The 15,482-nt window shown below is 43.7% G+C and overlaps 1 protein-coding gene across 2 annotated transcripts in view; it reads left to right on the top strand.

The window, feature by feature from the left end:
• Nucleotides 1-15,482, top strand: part of BCAP29 (B cell receptor associated protein 29) — a 41,732-nt gene that overhangs the window by 319 nt on the left and 25,931 nt on the right. The window contains exons 1-4 of one of the 2 annotated variants that reach the window (XM_075016505.1): nt 64-185; nt 690-797; nt 9,273-9,373; nt 13,104-13,254. In XM_075016505.1, coding sequence (XP_074872606.1) covers nt 706-797; nt 9,273-9,373; nt 13,104-13,254 — 344 coding nt within the window. In that variant the 5' untranslated portion in view covers nt 64-185; nt 690-705. Of the gene's footprint in view, nt 1-63; nt 186-689; nt 798-9,272; nt 9,374-13,103; nt 13,255-15,482 lie in introns of those variants that run through there. The other variant, XM_075016513.1, reaches the window with a different exon arrangement.

Raw genomic sequence — 15,482 nt, 5'->3', positions numbered from 1 at the left:
ACAGCCCGAGGGCCGGACAGCAGGCCCGCCCCAGGCCCCCCATTGGACCGGGGAAACCGTGAGCCTCCGGCGTCACTCAGCGGGTGCGGCCCTTGGGCGTCGCTAAGCAGGCCGCCTCCCGCGCCGCGGGCTGGAGGCAGGTTCCCGCGCCCGCCCTGAGGCGACAAGGGAGGCCTTTGTTCTGCGTGAGTCAGTGAGAGCCGGGGACCTCGCTCCGGCCTTGGCCGTATCCCAGCAGGCCGGTCAGGCCCCCTTACCCGGGCTGGGCCGAGCCGAGCTCCCTTCCCCAGCCGCTTGGCGGCGGGCTGCGCTGACGTTTGGTTTCGGCCTCCGCGCCGAGGAAGGGCGGAACAGGAGCAGCGTTGTCTTGGGAGCGTCTCAGCGGGGAAGGAGCCGCCAGCAGGGCCCGACCCGGCCCGGGCGTTACTGCCCGCGGCGTGTTGGGCGGTGGTCCCCGGTACACCTTGGCCCAGTGAGGGGAGGGACCTGCCGGGCTTCCGGGAGGCGGAGGCCGAGGTCTGGGCCGAGGGGAGCCAGGCTGGAAACCTCTCGACTAAGTTCCCTAAAATCCTCGCCCTTCTCCCAGTCACCCCACCTGAGTCCCCTCCAGACGAGACGTTAGGCCTTAAAATGGCTCCGCCTGAGCTGAGCTGTGTGTCACAAACTGGCTGCTCTGTCCTCCCCTGCAGGCCGGCCCGGGAGAAGATGACTTTTCAGTGGACAGCCGTTGCAGCCTTTCTGTATACTGAGATAGGAGTGCTTTTCCTGCTGTGTGTACCGTTTATTTCTCCACCCAGGTAGGGATCCCTGCAGACTAAATGGCCCTGCTTTAGGGCAGCTTATCAAGCTTTTGAGTACATATTGCTGTTGGAGCACCTATCACTGTGACTGAGATCTATTTCATTGCCACCTTTGGGGATAGTTGAGAACTGAATTCAGTTAGAGTTATTTCCAATGTCAAACCAGATTTAAAGTTAAAACAAAGAGCAGTCAAGTAGCACTTTAAAGACTAGCAAAATCATTTATTAGGTGAGCTTTTGTGGAACAGACCCACCTCTTCAGACCATAGCCAGACCAGAACAGACTCAGTAGAGAACCAGAAGCACAGAGAACCAAAAGCAGTAATCAAGGAGGGCAAATCAGAAAAAAAGGATCCAGGTGAGCAAATCAGAGAGCGGGGGGGGGGGGGGATCAAGAATTAGATTAAGCCAAGTGTGCACACAAGCCCCTATAGTGACACAGAAAATTCCCATCCCAGTTCAAATCACGTGTTAATGTGCCGAATTTGAATATAAAAGACAGCTGTTTCCCTTTGAATAGCAGTGTGAAAACTTTTTTTCAGTAACATGCATACTCTTAAGTCATTAACATAATGGCCCATTCCATTAAAATGTTGGCTAACTGGTTTGTGGATCTGGAGTGTTTTGACGTCTGTTTTGTGCCCATTAACCCTTAGTCTAAGGGAGTTAGAAGTCAGTCCAATATACAAAGCATGTGGGCATTGTTGGCACATGATGGCATATATGATGTAAGTAGAGGAGCATGAGAGAGTGCCCGTGATTCTTTGAGTAACCTGGTTAGGTCCAGTGATGGTATTTCCAGAGAAGATATGTGGACAAAGCTGGCAGTGGGCTTTGTTGCAAGGAAAGGTTCCAGGACTGGTATTCCTGGGGTATAGACTGTGGCTGTTCGTGTTCATTAGTCAGATTTAAAGTTGAGAGAACTGTGATGTTAGTTGTGACATTTGCTTTTGAATTTGTGTCAAGTATAAAGTTTTGTATTACCCATTGCTGTTGTATCAGCGTGCCTCTCTTTGATTTTAGAGGCAGGTACTGTCTATCCATAATGATTTCTTAATTGTGATCTGGATTGCTTTTTCTGAAATTATACAGTTAATTTTTCCGTTTGCTGCCCTGAGTATGTAACCAGTAAACAGCCACCCAGAAGGGTTTCTTGCGCAGTTCCTGAGCATTCTGACTTCCATATCTTCTGCCTAAAAGAAAGAGATGAATCCTAAGTCCATATTTCTTCACAGCTCCAGTAGCGAATAAAGGCCTATTCCAAAGTCCACAAGTCAATAGAAAGGCTCTCATTGATTTCTGTCAGCTTTGGGTTTGGCCCTGCAGCAGAATCTCTGAGATTCAGGCCTCTCAGATTTAATTGTTTTGTCTCTGTGAGTAGTAAAAGACAATACAAGTGGCAGTTACTATACAGGTGATTGAATTGATGCTAATTGGCTGCCTAGTGTATTATTTCATAGGAAGGTCAAAGACTTGGATGATGGAGAGGAAGGGAAAGGGAATCTATTCTAGGGACTTGGAGGAAGAGTTTCTTTATAGGAATGCAAGGGACTGAGCTAGTGGGAAAGAGCTTTTTTTCTGGAAGTGGAGACCTGAGACAGAAGTAAGAATCTTCTTTGAGGTGTGTGTCAAAATGCTGATGGAGCTTTATGTGTCGCACTTAACCTCAGCCCATCCGTGCTGGTTGAGTTTCAATTTACACTGCATTCATTAGCCAAACGTGTTTTTGTCCCTTGAGCATGGTCGAGTCCTTTGGCATTTTGTCTGCCAAGAGGAGTTTTTTATTACTACCTGTGTCCTTGATCATAGCTGCACGTTCTGTGTTTGCTCTGATAATGCTACCATTTCAGAGAGCTGTGGTTATTTCTAAATATATATGTCACGGATTACACTGTGTGGGAAGGCTTCTGAGCAGGTTGCAAAGCTGGTGACCACAAGATGATTAGGCAGAAGCCTTTGCTAGCCTGTGGAAGTATTGTGAAGGCAGCATGCTGTACCTATGGGAAAAGAAGTTACAGTATTTGCATCATTATAGCTTGCTCAGGAAGTGAATTCAGTGTCTTGGGTATGGCATTGAGGATGAATGAATGAAAAGAGTGATGCTTATCTTTGGGCTTTGAAGAGACTCTGAAAACAGTTTTATTGTCTCATCTCTGAAACTTTTGGGGGAAGAGCAAATCAAAAATCATTGTCTAGTCAATTAAGAAACTGTCAGGTGTTGAGTTGTCAGTGCTATTCAGTGTGGAGGAGGAGGTTAGAGAACCTGTATACATGGTCATCCCAAACTCAGTGCATGTGTAAGGCCTCTCAGACTTGGAGAGAAGCAGATCCTTCAAAAAGAGGATTCAAACACAGTACAGGATGGCACTCTTATGGAAGCACAGTGGGCACATGGATCTCCCAAATTCCCTGGGGCCAAGTACTGCTTATGTGCAGAGCTGCTGAAGAGCTTCAGCTGCTTGGATCCTCTGGAGAGACAGAAGGACTACCTTTGCTTTTTTAAAATCAAATCTCAGTGCACTCAGCTTGGGCCCCCTCACACACTCAAGGTTTGGAATCTAGATGCCTTCACAGAGACTATTTACCTTTTGCTTTCTGAGGAATATTGAGGTGAACCCAGACAGTTTTGTAGGCTGCAGAACTTATCATAAAAACAGCCATACTGGGTCACATTAATGGTCTGTCTAGCCCAGTCTCTTGTCTTCTGACGGTGGCTGATGCCAGATGCCCCAGAGGGAATGAACAGAACAAGTAATCATCAAGTGATCCATCCCCTTCACTCATTTCTGTCTTCTATCAAACAGGCTACAGACACCATCTTTGTGCAACCTGCCTAATAGCCTCTGGTGGGCCTATCCTCCATGAATTTATCTAGTTCTCTTTTTGAACCTGTTTTAGTCTTGGCCTTTGCAGCATCATCTGCCAAAGAGTTCCACAAACTGACTGTGCATTACATGAAGAAGTACTTACTTTTGCCTGTTTTAAACTTCCTGCATAGTAATTTCATTTTGTTACCCCATAGCTCTTGTGTTATGAGAAGGGATAAATAGCACAACCTTATTTACTTCCTCCACACCAGTCGTGATTTTATAGATCTTTGTCATATCCCCTCTTTGTTGTCTCTTTTCCAACCTGAAGAGTCCTAATCTTGTTAATTTTTCCTCCTATGGCAACCATTCCATACCCCCAATCATTTTTGCCTTTCTCTGTACATTTTCCACTCTCAGTATACCTTTTTTTGATGTGGGATGGCCATATCTGCACATAGCATTCAAGATGTGGGTATACCATGAAGTTCTGTAGAGACATGGTGGTATTTTGTCTCATCATTAGAAAAAATGTAGATTCCTAATTTTCTAAATGATTGTTTTGTTTAACTTCTTTGTTTAGGACTGCTGTTCTGTCCAGAAGGGACGGGGAGCTACATCCCAAAGAATCATAGCTGGAGGGCTGCATCCCACACTCTAAAAACCAATTTCTATCTTCTGATCCCAAGTGTTGAGACCAATAACTTTCTCTCATCTTGTTTGTTGTGAGGGAGGTGTCCCAAGCTTCCCCTACATTCACTCCTTTAACATTACACCTCCTGCATGAGGGCTGGGAGTAGCATGGACAGATGATTTCCAGTGTGGTCTTCATTCCAGGTAGTGTCTCATTAGTCTGGGAGCCTTTCCTTGCGAAAACCTGTCGGTGGGTGTGTGGAGGGGGAGCTCAGAAGGACAAACGTATGCACAGTGCATGCCCCCTGATCGCCTAACCTGGGTAATGAGTGCTTATGCTGCTCCCTGGGGTGGAATTCATAGTGCTAGCCAGACGGCCAGTGCTTTCTGAACTGATTTTTCAGTTGATCCTGTGGACTACAAGGTCTGTCTGCCAGGGCAGCAGGGAAGAAACCAGTATTAAGCATGTGAACGTGTGGAAGCCTTGGAAAACCAGGGGAGAAGTAGTTAATGCTTCTTACCCACGAGAATCCAAACTAGGGTGCCAAGCACCCATTCACTAAGAGCCTGCACAAGGATTGGTGCCAGTCTCCTATCTGAACAGAGAGCCCTGGGTTTACATCTTGTGGAGGCCTTCTGAAATATATTCTCCACTGCACCCACGTAGAATTGACTAATATGCCCTCCACCACATCAAGACAAAATACACTATGCCACGTGTGGAGGAGCTCTTAGAACATTTAGGAGCTGCCAAATCTTTCACTACAGTAGATTTTTACAAAAGGTGGATCCTCTTGGTTACTAGTAACAGAGAGTAAGCCGTGCTAGTCTATACACTATCAAAACAAAAAGCAGTCAAGTAGCACTTTAAAGACTAGCAAAATAGTTTATTAGGTGAGCTTTCGTGGGACAGACCCACTTCTTCAGACCATATCCAGACCAGAACACACTCAATATTTAAGACACAGAGAACCAAAAACAGTAAGCAAGGAGGACAAATCAGAAAAAGATAATCAAGGTGAGCAAATCAGAGAGTGGAGGGGTGGGGGGGAAGATCAAGAATTAGATTGAGTGAAGTATGCAGGCGAGCCCTTATAGTGACTCAGAAAGTTCCCATCACGTTTTAAACCATGTGTTAATGTTCCAAATTTGAATATAAATGTCAGTTCGTCCACTTCTCTTTCTAAAACGGAGTGATAATGTCTCTTCAGTAACACACATACCTTGAGGTCATTGACAGAATGCCCCATTCCATTAAAATGTTGACTAACTGGTTTGTGGATCTGGAGTGTTTTGATGTCTGTTTTGTGCCCGTTGACCCTTTGTCTAAGGGAGTTAGAAGTCTGTCCAATATACAAAGCATGTGGGCATTGTTGGCACATGATGGCATATATGATGTTAGTAGAGGAGCATGAGAAAGTGCCTGTGATTCTGTGAGTAACCTGATTAGGTCCAGTGATGGTATTTCCAGAGAAGATATGTGGACAAAGCTGGCAGCAGGCTTTGTTGCAGGGAAGGGTTCCAGGACTGGTATTCCTGGGGTATAGACTGTGGCTGTTAGTAAGGATCCTCATGAGGTTGGGAGTTTGTCTGTGGGAGAGAACAGGCATGTCACCCAGGGCCTTCTGGAATGTAGCATCCTGATTAAGAATAGGTTGTAGGTCTTTAATAATTTGTTGCAGTGGTCTGAGTTGGGGGCTGTAGGTGATGACCAGTGGTGTTCTGTTCTTGGCTTTTTTGGGCTGATCTTGGAGTAGCTGGTTTCTGGGTATGCGTCTGGCCCTGTCAATTTGTTTTTTTACTTCTCCTGGTGGGTAATTCAGGTTTATGAATATTGGTAAAGTTCTTGTAGTTTTTGGTCTCTGTCAATTGGATCAGAGCAAATGCAATTATACATAAGAGCTTGACTAATCAATGGATCTAGTCACGTGTGCAGGATGGAAAGTAGAAGGGTGTAGACAAGTATAGCGATCAGTAGGTTTTCGGTACGGTGTGGTACTGATCAGGCCATCCTTGATTAGTACTGTAGTGTCCAGGAAATGTATCTCTTGCATGTTGTAATCGAGGCATAAATTGATGGTGGGGTGTAGATTGTTAAAGTCTCTGTGGAATTCTTCTAGAGCCTCTGTACCATGGGTCCAAATCATAAAGATGTCATCAATGTATCTTAAGTAGAGGAGTGGTAACGGGATGAGAGCTGAGGAATCGTTGTTCCAGGTCAGCCATAAATATATTAGCATATTGTGGGGCCATGCGGGTGCCCATAGCAGTTCCACTAATCTGGAGGTATAAATTATCGTTACTGTTTCACAAGAGGAAAAAAAGAGCATTCTTGACAGCTCTCAGGGTCTTCTGCTTCCAGGCAATGCTTTTTGGCTTGCACAGAGCTGCTGCAACATTTAATGGAGAAGGTTCTCAGACAGCATCAGCAATATGCCATTACATGTTTGGATAATACATATAGCAACTACAGAGATGATCACGTGCAGCAAGTACAAGCTGTTTTCCAATTGCTGCCTGGGGTGGGCTCATGGCCCATCAAGAAGCTACTTATCTGGACAGCTGCCTCTTGGCAGTCACTTGATAATGAGTAGGACACTTTCATGTCACCCTCCTATTAGTGAATCCATTCATACTGATCAGCCTGATTTTTGGATCCGCAGGCCTTATCACAGAAGGGGCAAGTGTTTTTGGTAGCTGTTGAAAGGGCACAGTGCAGTTTTTTCATCCTTTTCTTCTTTGTCCACACTGTGGCAGAACTTCTCAAATTCTGTCAGCCCCTCATGGATTACTGCTCTCCACTGGGGACGGTCCTGGGCAAAGTTCTCCCTACTGTTGGCAACAATGCTACACTTTTTCACGTGTGCCTTCAGCGTGTCCTTGTATCGCTTCCTCTGTCCCCCAGCACTCCTCCGTACATCCTTCAACTCAGAAAACAGAATCTCTTTTGGGAGAGAGAAGGAAATGACGAATAGAGAATGTCTACATGTATTCCGTTGTACCCTAAGTTCACAACATTGACCCTGTAAAAGGAAGATAGTGAATTCCTACTCTAAGGGCTTGTCTACGCTTGCCCCCAGTTTCAAAGGGGGCATGGTATTCAGGGCCATGGAAGACTAGTAATGAAGTGCCGCAGTGAACACGCAGCACTTCATTAGGCTAATTTTCCCTCATGGCAACTTTGAAGTAGTACGGGCACTTCGAAGCACTCGCAGCTACACGCATGCCAGCACTTGGAAGTTCGACACTTCGAAGTCCAGGAGTAAAGGGACTTCGAAGTAGTGAGGGCACTTCAAAGTTTGCTATGTTGAAGGTGCTGCCAGGAAAAATTAGCCTATGAAGTGCTGCATATTCACCACAGCACTTCATTAGTAATCTCCCGTGGCCCTGATTATCATGCCCCCTTCGAAGTTGAGGGCAAGTGTAGATCTAGCCCAAGTGAGAAAAAACACGTAAATACACAGTGAGTAGAGGGCATGATATTAAAGTGAATATATTTTTATTTTGACAGAGAGAGAGAGACATTTTAGTCTGTTTTCTATCAAAACAAAAAAAAAAGGTTTGATACTTTTATTTTGTACTTATCTGTGGTAAATCAATATTATAGATGAAATAGGGAAGTACTGACAAGGCAGCAATTCCTGAGCCAGTCTCTATTTTAAGTCTAAAAATTGAAAATTGCTACTCTTGGGATTCAATCTCAAGAATCACAGATTTTATGTTTATTCAGGTTGGTGGGTTTTGTTTTTGTTTTTTTAAATTAGCACCACTTCTAATCCTCATCTGCACATAATGGAAATATATTATAGTTATTTTAATAAAGTTGCACAACATTTTTAAGTCCTTCGAGGACTGAGGAGGCGATTCCCCTCATTAAAGAGACTCTCCATTACTTTCAACAGAATTTGGATCATGTCCTTATTAAGTCGCAAACCAGCAGAGTGTGCACAGCCTAACGAAATACAAATTTTCCAAATATTTGTGGATTGTGATCCCCCCCACCCCCCCGTGAAAGCCTTCTGGCTCAAACACTGAACAATTCTCAGATGATAAACCACTAATAGATTTGGGCCAGATTCTCTGGTAATGTAGTTGGCACAGCTCCCTTGAAATCAGCTGAGCTATACCATTTTACACCAGCAGAAAATAAGCCGTCTGTCTTCCAGTTTCTCTTACTAATTTGCGGTTCATTTACGAATGCCAGACTTCTGTTGTATTCTTTGTTTTAGAAATCTCAAATTTTTGCAGAGCATTAATTTTGCAGTCATTAATGCTGAATAACTAAATAAAATAAAGCGAAGACATTCACCATCCAAGGCCTCTTTTTTGAGGGGGTTTGAGGCTGGTTGTTTTTCTGTTTTCCAGAGAATGGCTTCCATAGTGTGTGTATCTTTATTCTTGCAGAGATGTTAACTCCATCCTCTAAAATTTAAACCCAAGGATAAGGTTTATCATTTAGGAAGAATATGGGCCCAGGGTGAGGGTATTGCCCAGTGAAGTGGGGAGTTTTTTTTTCTTTCATTGTTAAATGATATATCCTCTCAAAAGGAATCACTGTGGTATAGTGAGTGACAGACACTATTTTTATCAGCTGATTTTATTTTAATATGAGAGATCTTATAGTTTACAGTCTTTTCAGGTGAGTTAGGAAAAAGCTGTTGTAGCTAAAAATTAAATGACGAACTATGACTTTTGCATTTTCCCTCAGTTACTTATTGTGCAATAGGTGTGGCATACAAGAGTAAAGCTAAGTTCATAGGTAGAAGTTATACAGCTGGCAGATAGCAAATGTTGACATTTTTTTTTCTTTTCCAGTATGAATAAATGCAATTTGTCACCTTTTCTATTTTGGTGTGAGAGAAGTTAAATTCACTGATAGACGAAGCTGTAGTTACCTTAGCACTATTAAATTATACTGTAGTTGGAAAAAACTCTTTCATTATTTGAATTAGAAGTACTGATGTACTTTTCTATGAGGTGGTCATCTTCAGTGTTTAAATGTTTGGGGTATTAACATAGTGTTATTTTACAGATGGCAGAAGATATTTATGATTCCACTTTGGAATAAAATTACAAATTATTGGAATAAGGCCTTTCTAACAATAATCATTCTACTGATTGTTTTGTTTCTTGGTAAGTAGTAAATAGTTCTTCTTGTATGTTGAAAATTGCTTAGAAGGTACATGGGACCCAGGAAGGATAAATAAACAGAGTACAAAATTAATGTGACGAGACATTTTTGATATTCACTAAATTTCAGTTCAAGCACTTTTGGAGGTCTGGGGGGATGCATTTAAACTTGTGTGTGCAAACTTAGAAACCGATGCACAATAGTATATAGCATGAACACAAATGGCACTTCAACCAGACCACTTCCTGTTGCCATGCCATCAGAAAGTTCAAGCTATAAATGATTAAGATAAGTAATTAGATAATAGATTTCCTAGGAATGCTTAAGTGCTTACAGACATATGCTTCAGTAGGTGGCACTCTTTCTCCAGGTTGACATTGAAATAATATCCCAGAATGATACAGAAAAGGCAAAGTTTTGTTGAAGGTGCTTTTTCTCAGACAAGACATAACTGAGCTTCTGGCTGCAAATGGTTTTGAGTGGGAAAAGAACATTGCAGCCTTAGAATAGCACCAGTCTAGTGAAATTTGAGCTTGGGTAACAGCATTCTGCCTAGCTAGCTTAATTTGATTTATCACCAATTACTGGGCAGAATTACTGTGTACTTAAGAACATCTGCTGTCTTTTGTTGATGGAAGTAATTCTTTTGTATGAGAAAGACAGGATAAGTTAGTAAAATTCTCTGAGATGCAAAATGCTAGGTAACTATAAATTACTTTAAACAAACCAAAAATGACTAGAGCAATGGCTTTCAAACTTTTGGTCACAACCCAGTATTAGGTCTCAGAATGTAAGGCACTGGGTCACCCCAGCTGCCAGCTAAAGCTGGATCACGACCTGCACTTGCTGGTCCCTACCTGTTCTGACCCTGCATTGCAACCTGGAAGCAGCCAGCAACAGGTCTAGCTCCCAGGCAGGGGGAACACAGGAGTCTGTGTGCTGCTCCTGCCCTGAGCATCAGCTCTGCATGCTGAAGGCAGTGCCTGTAAGTGAGAGGCAAGCAGGACTGCTTGCATCCCTCCACCTAGGAGCACTTGCTGCTGGCTACTTCCAGGTGGAAAACCTCCCTCTGAGTCTGCACCCCTGCTGCGCCACTGCTTGGGAGCCACTGGGGAAACATTGCAGCCAAATACCCGGCCCTGAGCCCCCTCAAACTTGGATCCCCCTCCTCCTCCTCTGTCCCACCCCAGAGCCTACACATCTCCAGCTCAGAGCCCTGACCCCTCCCACACACTGAACCCCTCATTCTCAGCCTTGCCCCATACCCCAACCCTCTGCCACAGCCCTGAGCCCCATCCCATGCCCAGTTCCATTGGGTTGCAGGCATCAACAATGCGTCTCAACTGGATGGCCAGAAAAAACACTGTACTAGATTTCCTGTCCATAGTGAATGAAAAAATAAGAAGAAAAAGCAAATTAGAATGGAAATTGTTTTAATAAACTAAGTACGGACATCTAAAATATAAATAATACTTAAATGCCTGTTCTGGTAGAACTCTACAGAATTTAACTCACTATTTCAAGGAATGTCACTACAAGTGGCATAAAATCAGAAGTGGTGGATTTTGTATTTTCCTTTCTGCACTCCGACTAGAAAGGTTGAGAACATTTTTGTCAATTTCCTTTGTTAAGGAAAAGCAAATTTGAGCTGAAATTAAATGATATCCCTGTGAAACCATAATACGTTTTTCTTAAGGCAAGGCCTGAAGATTCCCATGGCATAAAAGGGTGAAGAAATGCTTGATCTTTTCAGTTTATGTGCATTCACTATGGAAATTTAACTCCAGAACATCTTAAAAGTTATGTGTGTGTAGCAAAAGGAGGCTGTTATAATGGAAGTTTTTATGTAGTAATATGCAGATACTTGCTCTAAGATGAAATGCAGTAGCAATTTAATAGCACACCGTATTGATATTTCTGAGTTTAGCACAGAAAGTGAAAGGTATCTTTAGGTGGTATTTTAGGTAACCAGAATTTGATGCTTGGAGTCTATCTGGGAAGCAGACAGGCTTTGCGAAGATCCCAAATTTTGTCTCCAAAAGATGGCAAATCCAACAGCGTATGATCACATAACATAGTTCACTAAGGATTGGAAGGAAGAATGTGACTGGCACAGCTGCAAGTGGACACAAACTAAGCCAGGTTGGGCTAAGTTAATATTAGAATAGGAGACCACAAGGGTGCACACTGACACTGTAGATGGTGATGCTGGCAATTTAGCCAATGTGGCATTTCAACACTTTGCTGTAGATACTGCCTATGATAATGAGAGAGAGGTTGTCCCATCAGTATCCATAATCCACCTCCTTGAGAGGCAGTAGCTAGGTCAGCAGAAGTCCTTAGTGTAACACTGTGTACACTGGAACGTAGGTCAGCTTAACTAAAGCATTCAGTGGTGTGTATTTTTCTAGTATAGACCAACCCTTAATTTCAGATGCTGCTAATTGCAGCCATGGCTGTTGGCCACTTAAGAAAAAAAAATTTGTAGGGAAAGATGACAAAATAACTTACTTCATTCATAATGTACTAATAGACTTACTGGGCGTGGGCGCAGGGTGAGGGTGGGCACAAGCCACTCTCTGGCTTCTTCCTAGGATGGGCAGGAGGAGAGCACTTCATCTGCCAGCCTCTCCCTGTGGCTGCCCTGCATGAGGAAGGGGGTTGTGCAGACCACCCGTCGGTGCTCTGTACTTGTCTAAACTTGAAATGCCCAATTGACACAGCTGCAGTCAGGTGGCCAGCAGCTGCTCAGGGAGAGAGGAACCGTGCTATTGGCCAGCAAATGGTCACTTGGTGCTTGTGGTCACTTGTGAGAATAACTGTTCCCCATGCTTGCTGCCCCCTATGGTTATGGTCATGGGTAAGTATAACTGTCTCTGCTGTGACGCTCCCGCCCTTTGTTTGATATGAAACAGTAGCATTCCATGGCACAACAAAACCGCGACTTATTTTTAAGTTATGATACGAGAGAGCTGCATACCAAACTTGGTAGTCTAGCTCTTACCATTTAGGAGGAATTGTTGAACAAGGAGACTTCACAGAGACAGATGCACATTTCTAAAATATAGTTATAAATTTAGACACTATTTTACAATGGTACAATTAATCAAGAAGAAGTTTTTTTTTATATGTTATTTTGAATGAATTTCATTATGTTTGATTGGGTTCCAGTAAATACTACTTTTGTAGTTGCAGTGTAAAGGAAATGTAACTTCAGACTGATCAAATCTTAACTCAAACCATATATACAACACCTGCTTAGCACAAAAAATTATTAGGGAATAGAGGGAGATGTATTTTTGGTCTTAATGATACTAGCTAAGCAACTAGTATCTGGTCCATGTTGGTAGTGTCAGAAGTCATTACCATCAGTTGGGTCTCTGATGTTTGTGAAATGATGATTTTGCTTTGGTCTGGTTCCTAATGAGCAGGTGCATACGTCAAAAGACATCTTCACAGCTGGCACTATTTTATCTAGACAAAGGACAGTGATACAGCGTAAAGGCTGAAGTGCCACATTACTCCAGAATGGTCTGTTCCATGCAGGATCAGGCACATTTCATGGGCCATTGAGGATATTGGTACTGCCACTAAAGGAATATGGTGTCCATTCTGTGGACTTAGGGGCTGCATATATTTCTAGAGTTCTCAGTCTTGTATAGTAAGCTAATACAGTGAGCCAAGCATGTAAATTAAAAAAACAACAAAACAATTTTTGTGTTTTGTTTTCAGATGCTATTAGGGAAGTGAAGAAATACTCAGCTGCACATGTGGGTGAAAAGGCTGCAAATATCAACCCCAATGCCTATGATCATATTCAGATGAAACTTTTTAGGTCACAAAGAAACCTTTATATCTCAGGATTTTCCCTGTTCCTTTGGCTGTAAGTATAAAATTTGGTATTCCAGTTTGTGGACAGTATCTCTCATACAGTAAATACTGTGTATGACAGAATAACAAGACGACCAGAAAACTGGGTGGATGGATTTATAAGAAGATTGACAGCTCAAGGTGAAAAGAAACTACTATATGGAATATATACTGATATAACTAGGAAAAGAAAATTTAGGGTGACCATTAGGAGAAATAGCTCAGGAGATTATTTTTAAGCAAGGGTTTTGATGGAAAAGTTGAGACTTTACATTTGATAGAGTAATAGAAAATGTATGTTAGGGGACAAATGTGAATTTGAGGTGCAATGGGCTTTGCTCTGTGGTCACCAACCAGTTGATTATGATTGGTCAATTCTGGAAACTCCCCCAGTCCATTGTGATCACCAGTGGTGGACCCCGGCTGCTGCTAAGGCAGGCTCATTGCCTGTCCCAGACCTGCACTCCTCCTGGAAGAAGCCAGCAAGCCCCTGTTCGGAGGCGGGGAGGGGAGAGTCCTGTGTTACTCCTGTATGCAAGCACTGCCCCCACAGCTCCCATTGGCCATGAATGTGGAACTGTGGCCAAAGGTAGCTACCTGGCTTGTCGGGGGTGTGCCTGCAGAGGCATTGCTCAGAGTCATGGGCCTCCCAAGCAACCACAAAGGCATGTTGGTCACTTCCAAGAGTGGTGTGGCTGCCCAAGGTAAGAGCTGTCCCCTAGCCCACAGTGCCCCCCCCCAGAGCCAGCACCATTGAGCCTAATGCTGTACACCCTCTGCACCCTGTAACCGTGGACCAGCTCTGTCCCCTTGCCGATCCAGCACCTCAATACTCTGCCCCAACTCAGAGCCTCTCCTGTACTCTAGCTTCTTGCAAAACTTGCACTGCATACCTCCTCCTGCACCCCAACTCCCTGCCCCAAACTCAGTCCCTCGCCTCCTCCCACAATGAGAAACTCAGTCCCAGACCAGATTCTCTCCCTGCCCCCCACCTCAAATCTCAACCATCTGCTCCAGACAAGTGAAAGTGAGTGAGGGTGGTGGGAGTGAGATAGGGAATGGAGTGAGCAGGACTGGGCTTCAGGAAAAGGGCATGGCCAAAAGGAAGAGAGTGGGAGGGGAGATCCTGGATAGCCCTTAAACTGAAAAAAGTGATCTTGGACATAAAAAGGTTGGAGATGATTGAGCTAGATAATCTGGTTATTTTCCATCTCTGATTTGTATAACTGGCAGTCTTCTGGGAATTCATCAGTTGGGGGGTTTTGTTTTTTTTTGTTTAAAAATGAAGATTCACAGTAAATAAGTTGAAGCACCATTAAAATAATCCTAATAGCCATCATACTGGCATTGAGAACCTAGGCTCAAGACTGACTGTTTCACTGAAGCTCAGCAAGAGCTTGGATTCTTGGGATCAATATTTCCATCCTCCAGAGGCAGACTGCATATGCTTTTGCCATTGAGCACTTTTTTGACAGTTGGTTAACTGTTTTTCCCTTAGAAGGGCTGGTATGCTTTTCAGGGGGATTAAGTGGTTATAGAACTAATAACGCAGATCAGTGTCAATGTCTAAGTGAATGTTTGTGTTAACAGTAGTAGCTGGTCCATGTATGTTAAGGAAAGATGAGCAGAGCCTACTTGGAGTTAAAGACCCAGTTGCTCAATTAAGGAAGGGACCACAGGGCCAAGGATCAACTAATTCCATTGGATAGATAATGAAAAGAATTGAAGTTCATTCGTTGATTAAAGCAATGGAAACAGATGGCAACAATGAGCATTAAACCCTAGCCAATGCATACTACTCAGTGATGCTGTCAATAGAGTTGGCATATGCAACCAAGAGGAACTGTGTCCAAATACCTGAGACGAGTAGCTACCAAAAGTAGGAACCACAGTTGCGGAGAACCTCCATGTCAAACTGCCTCTTCCTGGACTGGTATGTGGTTCTTGGCCAGTGCCAGTAGGATGTTGACTAAAAGGTCCTGTTATTTCATAAGGTCACAGAAAGGGAGTGTATAAGGAAAAAATGTGGGGGAAGATGGAGATGGAAGCTCAGCAGAAGATTGTGGAGGAGTCAGAACAGAGACAACGCCCTGGTGCTGTGGAAGTAGGCATGCTTTGGGGTCTTGTTGGAGACAAATGTTCGGTTGTGTGAACTGTATCTCGAGCATGTATGTGCTCACCGTTCCATGGAGGAGCCCCCAAAGTGTGTCCTCAGTAGACCAGTCAACCAAGATGGTGCAG

The sequence above is a fragment of the Carettochelys insculpta genome, chromosome 1 (assembly GCF_033958435.1).
Source record: "Carettochelys insculpta isolate YL-2023 chromosome 1, ASM3395843v1, whole genome shotgun sequence".
Classification (NCBI taxonomy): Eukaryota; Metazoa; Chordata; order Testudines; family Carettochelyidae; genus Carettochelys; species Carettochelys insculpta.
Note: the sequence above shows the minus strand (reverse complement) of the source record. Positions and strands in the feature narration are given on the sequence as shown.